At 42.3% G+C, this 13,022-nt stretch overlaps 1 protein-coding gene across 1 annotated transcript; it reads right to left on the bottom strand.

Annotated features, from left to right (window-relative positions):
* Positions 1-3,448: 3,448 nt before the first annotated feature.
* Positions 3,449-12,556, bottom strand: LOC123405803 (BAG-associated GRAM protein 1-like). The gene is made up of 18 exons (XM_045099351.1): positions 12,356-12,556; positions 12,172-12,207; positions 11,959-12,056; positions 11,531-11,606; positions 11,188-11,316; positions 11,061-11,107; positions 10,704-10,827; positions 10,478-10,594; positions 9,778-9,807; positions 9,588-9,687; positions 6,140-6,246; positions 5,783-5,923; positions 5,603-5,707; positions 5,385-5,531; positions 5,039-5,092; positions 4,719-4,782; positions 4,518-4,579; positions 3,449-3,843 (listed from the first exon to the last, which is right to left on the bottom strand). The coding sequence occupies exons 1-18, from the start codon at positions 12,554-12,556 to the stop codon at positions 3,724-3,726; spliced, it is 1,758 nt and encodes a 585-aa protein (XP_044955286.1). The 3' UTR covers positions 3,449-3,723.
* Positions 12,557-13,022: the final 466 nt, after the last annotated feature.

The raw sequence follows: 13,022 nt of genomic DNA, 5'->3' as shown, positions 1-13,022 counted from the left end.
CTGATCTGGTTTGAATTTGCGATGAAACTCTACCACTCGTGGTAGGTGGTGATTTCAATATCATCAGGAGAGCTGATGAGAAAAGCAACGATAAATTTGATGGCAGATGGCCCTTTATGTTCAACACAATTATAGAGAGCTTAAACCTACGGGAGATTGACCTCTCAGGTAGGAAATATACATGGGCCAACTCTCTACATAATCAGACTTTTGAAAAATTGGACAGGGTACTTACTAGTGTAGACTAGGAATAGAAGTTCTCGCTAGTCCGGTTTGTGCACTTCAGAGGGCACTTCAGATTCTGGCAATGCCACTCACAAAGGGAAAAAAGATGCTTTCTCTTTTGAATCAAGTTGGTTCACACGCGAGGGGTTTATGGACATGATTGCTAGGGAATGGAACAAGGATGTGGGTGGGAAGTCTAGCGTAGACATCTGGCAAAATAAGTTCCGACACCTTAGACAATTCTTGAGAGGTTGGGCTAAGAATGTCTCTGGGATATATAAGGATGAGCAAGACCGACCGCTCCAATTTATAGATGCTCTAGATCGTAAGGCAGAGACCTGCTTGTTGGATGAAAATGAAAGGGCGTCAAAGAACGAGGCTGAACAACGAGTTTGAGCCCTCCTTCGAGAGGAGGAAATGAAATGGGCTCTTAGAGCCAAAGTTAGGGCAATTGTCCAAGGGGACAACAACACAAATTTTTTTCACTTGATTGCAAATGGCAAGCATAGGAAAAAGAGAATTTTACAACTAGAGCAAGATGAGGGTACAATAGTAGGTCATGAGAATCTAAAATTGTATATCTCAAATTACTATAAATGGTTGTTTGGTGCTCTGGATCGTAGTTTTGTGTCTATGGACGAGCACTAGGTTGCGGATATTACTCAAGTCGGACAAGCCGACAATGATAGTTTATCCGCCCCATTCCTAGAGAAAAAGGTGCTAAACGCAATTGAGGGTATGAAAAACGGTAAAGCTCCCGAGCCGGATGGGTTCCCAGCTGAGTTTTATAAGAAATGTTGGCATATTATTAAGGAAGATCTTATGTCTATGTTTCATGATTTGTTTTCCGGACACCTACAACTCTTTCATCTAAATTTTGGTACGATTACGTTGCTACCAAAGAAAGAGGGTGCTTCGCGAATTGAACAATTTCGTTCCATTTGTCTGCTGAACGTTAGCTTCAAAATTTTCACAAAGGTGGGAACTGATAGGCTAACTAAGATGGCACATTCCGTGGTGCAATCTTCGCAGACGGCCTTCATGCCTGGTCGGAATATTCTTGAAGGGGTTGTCGTACTGCATGAGACCCTACATGAATTGCACTCCAAGAAACTCCATGGAGTCTTATTTAATGTATATTTTGAAAAGGCTTACGACAAAGTGAAATGGTCTTTCCTGCAACAAACTTTACGTATGAAGGGGTTTGGCGAGATATGGCGTAAACATATCGATTGTTTTATAAAACAGGGAAGTGTCGGTATTAAAGTAAATGATGATGTGGGTCATTTCTTTCAGACACTTAAGGGACTTAGACAAGGGGACCCTAAGTCACTTATTTTATTTAACATCGTTGCGGATATGTTGGCGCTAATGATCAGGAGAGCTAATGAGAAAGACTTGGTAGGGGGACTAGTACCACATCTAGTTGATGGGGGTGTCTCTATCCTACAATATGCGGATGACACGATCCTTTTCATGGAACACAATCTCGAAAAAGCCAGAAACATGAAACTCATATTATGCTTATTTAAACAGCTATCTGGGCTGAAGATTAATTTTCATAAAAGTGAACTCTTCTGTTTTGGGAATGCAAAAGCAGAACAACACACTTATAATCAACTATTTGGTTGTGAGGGTGGTCAGCAACCTTTTACTTACTTAGGGATCCCTATCCACCTCCGAAACTTGACCATTAAAGAGTGGAAATGTATCGAGGATCGTTTTGAAAAAAAACTGAGCTGCTGGAAGGGCAAGCTACTATCCTATGGAGGACGTCTGGTTCTTGTTAATTCGGTTTTGACAAGCATGCCAATGTTTCTTCTATCATTTTTTGAAGTGCTAGTTGGGGTGCGGAAAAAGTTGGATTTTTATCGATCTCGATTTTTCTGGCAGAGCGATGAGGTCAAGACCAAATATAGGCTCGCGAGATGGGATATTATTTGTAGACCAAAGGATCAGGGAGGTGTGGGGATTGAAAATTTAAAGGTTAAGAACAGATGTCTGCTTAGCAAGTGGCTATTCAGACTATCTGTGGAATCACAAGGTATGTGGATGCAAATTCTGAAGAACAAGTATCTACAGCAAAAGACCTTAGCTCAGGTCACCGTGAGACCGGGTGATTCACCTTTTTGGAAGGGTCTCATGAGGACAAAGACTGCTTTCTTTAACAGGGCTAGATTTATCATAGGTAATGGTGAATCAACTAGATTCTGGGAGGATACTTTGATAAGAGACGAGCCCTTGGCACTCCAGTATCCGCAGGTTTACAATATTGCCCAACGCAGATAGACGTCCGTTGCGGCAGTGTTACGTGAGACTCCTCTAAACATTCAGTTTCGTAGAGCTTTGATTGGTAATAGATGGGTTAGATGGTTACATTTAGTCAGAAGGTTGATGGATATTAGCCTCTCTGACTGCCCTGATAGTATTCGTTGGCGGTTGACCACCAATGGTACATTCTCACTTAAATCAATGTATGAGAATGTTATTGATTCTTCACCTATTCCAAAATCCATGCATATATGGAAGGTTAAAGTTCCTCTTAAGATAAAAATCTTCATGTGGTTTGTTCACAAAGGAGTTGTTTTAACTAAGGATAACTTGGCCAAGCGTAATTGAAAAGGAAATCGAAGATGCAGCTTTTGTCAGACGTATGAAACTATTAAGCACCTCTTTCTAGATTGCCCTATGGCTAAATTATTATGACGCTCGATTCATATTACTTTTAACATTGCTCCGCCTACTAGCATTAACATGTTATTTGGGAGGTGGCTGGAGGGGGTTAATGTTATTTACGCTAAACTTATTCGAGTTGGAACCTGTGCTCTTCTGTGGGCTACGTGGAACTGCAGAAACGATCTAGTTTTTAACAGACAACATTATATTCATTTTTTGCACGTCATCTTCAGGGCTACCGCTTTGATCCGCACGTGGTCCTTACTCACTCCTGTGGAAACCAGGGAGCCTTTGGTTACTGAGTGTGCCCGATGAGAGATGGTAGCTCAGGGTATCTTCAACCGATATGGATGGCGGCATGCTGATAGGATAGGTGGATAGTCATCTAGGCCTATTGATATCATCGGTGCTGGCGTTATGGTCGCCTTGTAACTCCTTTTTTCAGTTTTTTGGACTTCTTTGTACTTCTTTCAGACTGGTTTCATATTTAATAAATGATTGTATGCATCACTCGATGCAGAGGCCAGGGCGATGCCTCTTTTTTTTAAAAGATCTTGATACTCGTCGTTTAATAAATATGGTTGTGTGCATGCAATGATACAGAGGCCAGGGTTATCCTTCTCTTTTAAAGAAAAAGAGATATACGTAAGCCAAAAGTTTACACAATATAGGACTTCCTAAACATTTTTCTTCTTTAAGGCAGCTAATCATATCAAATTTGGACTAGTTACAGTTACAGGTCCACTGGGTATCATCATAAACCACCATCACGGGACCGTGGCTGCCATTAGAAGAGAGCATGCTCAAATAGGCTGTCATGAGTTACTGATCACCAGGTTTGTCATCTGCGTCTGGCTCCGTGTTGTCTTCTTGGGTAGGGAAGCTAACTTTTAGCATATACGACTCCGCAAACCCTAACATTTCTCTAGTTTCCTTCTTTAACTGCAAGATTTCAAAACATAATTACCACAACCTTGAAAGTTAAATTGATTAATTACGACACGCAGAAACTAAAGACAAAGAATATTCAGGTATTTGTATTTGCATCTCGACATGAGAGACTTGTGCATCGGAACCCACGGTGCTACAAGTAGAAAGGAAGCAAAAACTACATAACCTGTCAATTGGTGTACGCTTTAGGTCTGCTGCATCGGTTGTGGGTTCCGATACGTTATGTGGATGGATCGATGACGGCATCGGTTTTAGATATGAGGAGTGAGAGCACTACACATTATCGAGTTTTGTAGGTGAGTGATGGCTTCGGATGGTTTGATGTATGTTCTTGTTAAACCTATGTTAAATAATTAATAAAGAAGGCCGTATGCATCTATTGATGCAGAGATCGCAGATTTGAACCTCCTTTTAAAAAAAAACATAACCTGCCAGTTAATGTAAAAAAAAAAACAGAAACATCCGTATTTCTAATGTCCAAATCAATCAGATCTTATCTAGATTGCGGCATATCTGGAACCGGGACTTAGTGCCTTGATTATTTTGATAGCTTAAATGTGCGAAATACTGAAATTGATTGCACGTAATTTCACTATTGATCATAAAATTTTACTGGCATTAAATTCACATCAACAGATCATCATCAAACAGAGATCAACTCGTACCTCGTCCACAGCACCGCTCTTTATCTTAGACTGCATTATGCACCATTTCTTGAAATGTGCACCTGAAAGGACAGAGTGCCCACCGCATCCATCAAATTACAAATTTCCATATGCGGTTTGCATTGAGAACAGACATCATCATAAGATAAAAGGATATAAGAGAACACAAGCCACACGTGGAGATCAGAAGAAAACACCAACCAGCACTAATGTCAACACTGCACGAACTAGAATCGATGGTTTTCACAGACCATCTACAGTGTATCTGAAAAGTGGAACATCAATTAATTATATTGTCAAATCATAGTTGAACAATTGTATTTCTAACAGTGTAATCTAAAAATAGGTTTTCATAACACTATAAAATAAAATAATTTTGGAATCAGAATGGCAAGAAAGACTGAAAACATTACAATGAAGTAGCTTGCTCGAATTTGGGACAGCATTAGCTTGCTGAGTTGATTGCAATAAAATGGATATGTAAATGTATCTTTCACAGAAACTAACTCAGCTAGAAGTACCTCAAAATAGGAACCAAAGGGAACATCATGTACTTGTTGTACAGTCTCGAATACCTAAAAGATAAAAAATTAGCAATCAGATTTATTTATGATCTGTAGTAGTAATATACTCCCTCCGTTTCAAAATATAAGACCTTTTAGAGATTACGTTAGGAGACTACATACGGAGCAAAATGAGTGAATCTATATTTTAAAATATACCTATGTACATCCGTATATAGTTCATAGTGCAATATCTAAAAGGTCTTATATTTAGGAACGGAGGAAGTATAACATAATGTAATACTATGACGCAAGAAATGTTAGCCGTCATAATGGGATGTTCAGTTTTGTATTAAAAACATACCAGATCGGTTTTGTTAGCTGAAAGAACCGTATGCTGCCACTCTGTAATTGCTGAATATGGAGGGCACATCGGACTGTGGCACATGGATTTACAGTTAAGTTCTCTCACCTGACCATCATACTCGTCTGCAAGGTGCCACTGGCCCAGCTGCATACACAAATATTTCTAGTCAGCGATAATTCATGACTCAGAGTGCTGGCACTGTGCTGGATACTTGCTTTGATATCTTTATCCTGACGAGCTGTTCGATATTCTGTTGTGTAAGTTGAGTCATCACTTATAAGATTATTGAAAAACTGGTCTGCAGTACACGGAAATGTTCCCTGAGATGAGATGAGTTGAAGATCAGTTGTATTATCAATTGCAAAATCATGGAAGATACAGTTAGTTATCATTACATCAAATACAGAGACTAGAACTTCTTCTTTGACAAAAGGTTGTAATAGACCTATTAAATCAGCACAATCTTCTGGAACATCTATCTCCATGCTATTTTTTCTTGAGCCACTGAGTGCACGTAATGCAGATCGAGCACGTTCCTATAATCCAAAGTCCAAATATATTAAAAACAGTTATTGATTTTGATTCACAATCATGTAAATCAATGCCAATCATAAACAGCAAAACATGCGAAAGCTTGCTTCAAAACTAGTGCACTGACAGTAAGACTGAATATATGCAACAGCGACGTGCATCGTATATTAAAATTCTTAACTAAATATATGTACAGAAAATGCTGCTCGAGATGTCACTACCTGTTTCTCAGCCTCTATCATGGTATGGAAGTTCTTCACAGCTTGTTCCAGTGCTCTAATTGTGTGGTTTCTGTTCCAAAACGATGCAAATATATATCTAACTCTTCCTGCAAAAATAATATAAAAAGGTGACATAAAGCAATTGATGAAACCTCCCATCTTATCTAGATTACCCTTATCAGGCCGGGGGCTAAGTTCCTCCTTTTCCAAAAAGAAAAGATTACCCTTATCAGCCCTTTTACTCTGTTTTCTAGCATGAATGCATGATCACTAGCTTCCTCCGCACTTCTTAAGCTTGCAACCAATTTCACATCAAATAAACCTGCATCTCAAGTCATGGTGGAATGCAATCTACACTCACGAAACGGAAATCTACACCAAGTCATTGACTAACAGTGGCGGAGCTAGCTCCCGGTGACCCAGGGCAGCTGCACGGGCTGCTCCGTCCATTCTTCACTAATTAGTGCAAAACAACCATGATTAGCATTGCTAATTCCTTGGGCAAATGCTCTACCACGTCACCGTGTAAAGAATTTGCCCGGGCTCCTTGAGCTGGCTGACTCCGTCACTGTCGACTAATAAGTAGTAATACCAAACATGTTGATGTTGCTTAGAAATAGAATCATAGAAGATTGAATGGGAGCAAAAAAAACACAGTCAAACCGAAAAATAGAGAAGACCACATTATGCATGTACCCAGAGGCGGATCCAGGCCCAAGGCAGCGAGGGCCTTGGCCTGGGGCGTGGTCACGATTTTCTTCGTGCACCACTGTAGCACACTGCATAACACTGTAGCCATAGAGCCTGCCTGGCACGTAGTCTAATTGTAGCTCCGCTACTGCATGCGCCTAGTTTAGCTGGATGGCCAAAAATGGAATTAAAAAGCGTCATGATTTATAGTGTCAAACAATAAAGCGAGATTTGACAACTACAATAATCACAAAGCCTTCCAGTCCCAAATAAGTTGGGATAGACTAGAGTTGAAATCATAAGATCTCGAAACCAAGTCATTGTTCTGGCACATGGATGGCTAACTTTCATGGACCCAAGTCATGGTTCTAGCACATGGATGGCTAACTTCCATGGACCCCTGTCCATGGCTAGTTCTTTGGTGATATTTCTAGTCCTTCAGATCTCTCTTAACGGACTCGTCTCATGTCAAGTTTGATCTACCCCAATCTCTCTTGACATTATCAGCACACTTTATCTATCCGCTATGCAGAGACCTACGTTGTATACGCCCTAACCATCTTAGATAATCTTGGACAAGCTTATTTTCAATAGTTGCTACCCCAATTTTCTCACATATATCATCATTCAGGATCTAATCCTTTCTTGTGTGGCCAGATGTCCATCTCAACATGCGCATCTCTGCTTCACCTGACAGTTGGACATGTCGCCTCTTAGTTGGCCAACATCATGCGCCATACAACATCGCATGTAAGATCGCCGTCCTATAGAACCCGCCTTTTAGCTTTTATGGTACTCTCTTGTCATAGAGGACGCCAAAAACTTGGCGCCACTTCATCTATCCAGCTTTGATTTCATGACTGATGACTCATATCTCCATTTATATCACCATCCTTTTGCAGCATTGACCCGAAATATCGGAAGGTGTCCTTCTGAGGTACTTCCTGCCCATCAAGGCTAACCTCCTCCTCCTCATGCCTAGTACTGAAACCACACCTCATGTACTCACTTTTAGTTCTACTAAGCCTAAAACCTTTCGATTCCAGAGTCTGCCTCCACAACTCTAACTTTCTATTAACCCTCATCGAGCTACCGACAACTAGCATCACATCATCCACATCCGTGATCTTCGCCATCTTATAGATGTCCGTTTCACCATCCTTTGAGTTTAAACGTTGGTAGAGGTCCTCCTATGCCCAACCCCTGGGTTCACTCACAACTTCTTTTGTGGTCTTCTTTGTCACCTTGTAATTCTCTATGTTGGTTGCACTTCTATCGAGATGCAGACGTTTGAAACAGTCATTCTTTTTCTTAATAGCCTTATGTACATACTCATTCCACCATCAAGTATCTTTAGCTTTGCCTCTACTTCCCATGGTCATGCCAAACTCCTTTGAAGCCACCTTCCGAATGCAGATCACCATCTTCATCCACATATTGTTTGCATCGCCTCCTCCTCCCAAGAGCCCTCCTTAATAACCCTCTCCTTGAAAGCCCGAGCTACCTCTCCCTTGAGCTTCCACCACTTCGTTCTAGCGACTTTGGCGTGCTTATCCTGCTCGACACGAAACCAAAAGCGAAAGTCAACCACCACAAGCTTATGTTGAGGGACAACACTTTCGCCGAGTATCACCTTACAATGTCGGCGAACAAGCCTGCTTCTCTCCAAGAGGACAAAATCAATCTAGTTGGAGTGTTGACCACTACTAAAAGTAACTAGATGGGATTCTCTCAAGAGGGTGTTAGGTACGATCATGTTGTAGGCTAAAGCCAAGCTTAAGGCATCCTCTCCTTCTTGATTCATGATGGCACAGGCAAACCCCCACGCATCCCTTCAAATCCTGTGTTAGATGCACCTGTGTGGCCACTAAGGTCTCCTCCTATGAAGAGCTTCTCACCAATAGGTACACTCCTAACCAAGTCTCCCAAGCCTTCCGAAAACTCCCTTTTGGTGCACTCATTGTGGCCTACTTGCAGGGCATAAACGCTCATAACATTGAGAATTAAGTCATCAACGATCAACTTGACTTCCCCCTTGCCCCTTGATGTCTACCACTCCATACATGAGGCCCTTGTTGAGGATGCCTATTCCATTTACGTTTGTAGTTGTCCTCATGTACCACAACTTGAAGCCAATGTCTACCACCTCCTTCGCCTTCCGTCCCTTCCATTTGGTCTCTTAGACGCATAGGATATCAACACGTCTCCTCACCGCTATATCAACTAACTCGCGTAACTTATTCATCAGGGACCCTACGTCCCAGCTACCTAAGCGGATCCTAATTGGCTTGGCTAGCTTCCTTACCCTTCGCACTTGTCGAGATAAATGCAAAGACCCTTGCTCATTTTTCACAACACCCGGGCGTCGAGGTAGAGCACCACTAAGGATGCGGTGACCCGATTGTTGCTCACTTATCATCGTATCCATATCAAGATACGTCACGCCATCGTGGGGTGACCGTCCGACCCTTGCCCATTTAACAGCACACCGAGTTTCGATATAGCACGTCGCTATAAGGTTTACGCCCCAATGAGGCTCTTGTTGGTTTCATCTCCATAAGAGTGGCTGAGTTGTCGCCAAGCCTATCACAACCCATCCGGGCTTGGGACCGGCTATGCTAAGACTTGACAAATAAGTATTATACAATCAGTGAAAGAGATTTAAGTTTGCAGTATCCATGTCTAGTGCTAGAGGAAGAATCAAGAAAGATGCAAAAGGTTGTTATGCCTATGCAAAATTGCGAGTTTTAAATCCTACCATCAGGGCATCCTAAGGAAGGAACTCCATGTCCTCCAGCTCCCGTTCGAAGAAATATCGTAATTGCAGGATTAATAACTGCAAGTTGGCTTTTTGTTATCTACATGTAAAAAAAGGACAGAAGTGATCAGTAACACTTTTAGCAAGGAAATGATGTAGGCATTAAGAAAAGGAGTAAGGCAAGGCTCACCTCATCAATATCTCTCAAAGGGAGCTCAACCTTCATATATAAGAAAAACATGTTTTCAGTCTCACGATGTATCAAAACCAATGTAAGAAATTGGATATATTTCTAAGACAAGCTTTCTAGCTTTAACAATGTAGCAATTTCCGCAGCTCATAGGATAGTAAAGTTATCCAACCCAAACTACATGGCATCGGGAATATATAGAAAAAAATACTTGTTGACCAGGATTGGTAGCTTCAGTGATTCACATTTAGGAGCAGCTGATGCATGTCAGCCAATAGGGAGATTAGCATTTAAAAACCAGAGAACAAAAGGATTTGATCGTCTAACTTAAATAGATCTAATGACAAAGTCAGTATTTCTTCACTAGCTCTGGTATCCTAGTGCTTCCTCATTTACGATGTTATCCAGCAAATAGTCAACATAACAGATATTTATTTATTTGTTTTTAAAAAACTAGATTCTAGTAGACGGTACTCAGAAAAGCTGCATCTAAGTACAGATCTCAGTAAAATTTATTAAAATGTGTTAATATCATGTGATCATCAAAGTGTCTCTTTGAAGTTTAGACGCACAATGAAATCAACAGAACACTAAAAATGAATATTTTCTAACAAGAACGAAAAGAATTAAGTGAACATAAGGGACCAAGTAAATCCACCAATCAAAATGTGCAATAGAAAAATATTGTATGTGAGCTAACCTTAATCTGCTTAGAGAAGATGTTCGAATAGAAGCAAATGTGCCATAAAGACACATACATGCGGCCGTGATACAGAAATGACCTCTCAAGTGCACATGAATAACTGTGTTCAACAACCTGGATGATAAACAAAGCAATGAAATAGTAACTCTTGCAAGTTGGAGACATTGGTAATAGACCTATGCATGAATCTATTTAATTAGTAGTAGTAGCAGTAGGTACTTGCCTCATCTGGAGGTAGCCCAAAAATTGTCTGTAAATGACCTGGCTTTTGGTGAACGACAATAGGGCCTTCTTTGTCTAAGGACATCCTTTTACGAGCATCAGCCTCGGCAGAGTTGTTTAGAGCCCTAAAACACACACAAAAAATGATATGTCAGAAAATTATTGACAAAGACATGTGTTAGGTTTTCATATGTTGTCCAAAAGGACAAGGTAAGAATAAGATAGTGAAGCAAATGACATTTTGACAGTAACTAAAAAGTGAAGCAAGTGACTGCAACATGCGAAAGCTGTTCAAAAATGCAAAAGAATTCACATCTAACATGATTACAAAAATCAGAGCAAATTAATAATAATTTACCTGGAGGAACTCTCATTAACCCTGATTGCCTTGATATGGAGACAAACCTAACAATACATAAAATTGATAAGATAACTGAAAAAGAAATCATTCTGAGAAACCAAATTGTTTAGTAGAAAGAAATTACCCGCCCTGATGAGCTGTCAAGTGTATACCAAACTGGTCCACTCTGCTTCTCAGACTCAACTGGAACTGTAACAGAACCAAGTGTTGTGCTTTTCCATACTAGGTCCCAGTCATATAGTTCCACCTTTATCTACAATAGTGCACAGAATAAATACACGAGTGTATCTTTGATGAAGTACCACCCGTAATACTGATGAAAAAGACTTCTTATGATTGGTATGACTGTTCTTAAGGAGGGTCATGTTGACTTGTAACAGCCTACCAGCTATGAACTGACACTACATTCTCTAGGAGAAAAAAATCAAAATTAGCTACGGAGTAGAAGAGAAAGTGCTGATAATAACCTTTGCAGGAAGACAGTCAACAACAAAATTGAATTCCTCTCCCCACATTGGGTTTCTTGAGCCAGGAACCATGGAGCTGTAAGGTGTAAAGACAGTAAGAGATAGTAGAACAAAGGGGAAAAGTAGACCACTAGTACTAAACTGGCTGCTTTCCTCCCTAATTCTATCAAGCAGAATAATTACTAGTATCAGTTAATGTGCTGCCTGAAAAAATGGTTCTACAGAGTAATGCTCAGCTTGAAGCCTTGAACTCCATGTGTTTCTAGTGGCAAATCTTTTAATGGGTAGCACTATACAACTGTGTGATGCTCATATTCTTTGATTGCAATTTTGTTGCTGTTTGTAGCTTACCAAGCTGACCGCTTGGTTGTGATGCACATGTTCAGATAGAAATGCAGAGCATGAAAGAATGTCGAGCCGCACGGCACCTGAAACGCTTATCTTGGCCGCAGGTGATGAGTGCGTACGGGTCGGAGGTGCCGTTCAAGTTGGCCGCGATCAAATCCTTGGCGGCCAGCAGCTTCAGCTGGACAGGACAGAAAGACACGCGCACAACCACCCAAGTCAGCAAGTCGCTCACACGAACCAGAGAGGAGAGCCGTGAGAGCGGCCGATGAACAACAGCAGTGAGCGGCGCTCACCTTGACAGCATACGCCGGCGGCGCTCCCTCGTGACACTGAGCGGCGATCCCGGCGCGCAGAGCGGAGCAGAGCAGACGAAGGCCAAAACAAAAACGGTCGCGACGTTAGAACAGGCGGCCGCTCGTCGCCGCGCCCAAATTTGCACACTGGCGGACCGGCAGCAGCAGCCGTTGCTTTGCTTACCTTGTCGGCGGTCTGGGGGCCGTCGGCGGCAGCCGCGGGCGCGCGGCGGCGCGGGCGGAGGAGCGCGTAGAGCGCGGCGAGGACGAGGACCGTCGCGGCGGCGAAGGTGACCTCGATCTCCCAGCGTGCCGGGGTACGGAGCCATGTGGGGGTTGGGTTCTCTTTCTCGGGGGTGGGGTGGGGCAAGCACGCGATGGCCATGAGAGTTGAGAGGGACGGGAAGGAAAGGGGAGGATGGTGGTTATGACTGGGAGGAGAGTGGGAGTGGAGGCGACGGCCGACGGCCGACGGGGGCGGTGGAGGCGGAAGCTGTCGGAGTCGCGTGGCCCGCCAGTCGGCTGCTGCTGCTGCTGCTGCTCGGCGACGCGAATCTTGACTCGTCGGGGACGACGGTCGGCCCCACGGTCCCGCTCCGGCGCGGCGCGGGGTCCTTGGTTTTTGTTTTCTTGCGTCGACGTGAAAGAGGGGGCCACACGTCCATGTCTCGCCGGTTTGCGTGCTCGGTGGCGACGTATGCGGGTTTTTTCACTGTTTTGACCTCCTTGAATTAAGTTAATCACGCCTCAAACTCGTTTCGAAAGAATTTTACGTTTTGACCCTTTTAAAACGTCGTAGATCGTTGCAAAAAATGTACACAAATACAAAATCATTGCAAAAATTAATTGGA

Source organism: Hordeum vulgare, chromosome 6H (assembly GCF_904849725.1).
Source record: "Hordeum vulgare subsp. vulgare chromosome 6H, MorexV3_pseudomolecules_assembly, whole genome shotgun sequence".
NCBI lineage: Eukaryota > Viridiplantae > Streptophyta > Magnoliopsida > Poales > Poaceae > Hordeum > Hordeum vulgare.
This window is presented reverse-complemented; position numbering and strand designations above follow the sequence as displayed.

Coding starts and splice junctions, on each gene's coding strand:
- LOC123405803 (XM_045099351.1), bottom strand. CDS start 12,556: ATGGCCATCGCGTGCTTGCCCCACCCCACCCCCGAGAAAGAGAACCCA. Junction 11,108..11,187: donor TTGACAGCTCATCAGGGCGG/GTAATTTCTTTC, acceptor ATGTATTGTTAG/GTTTGTCTCCATATCAAGGC. Junction 6,247..9,587: donor TTCCTTAGGATGCCCTGATG/GTAGGATTTAAA, acceptor TTATTTTTGCAG/GAAGAGTTAGATATATATTT.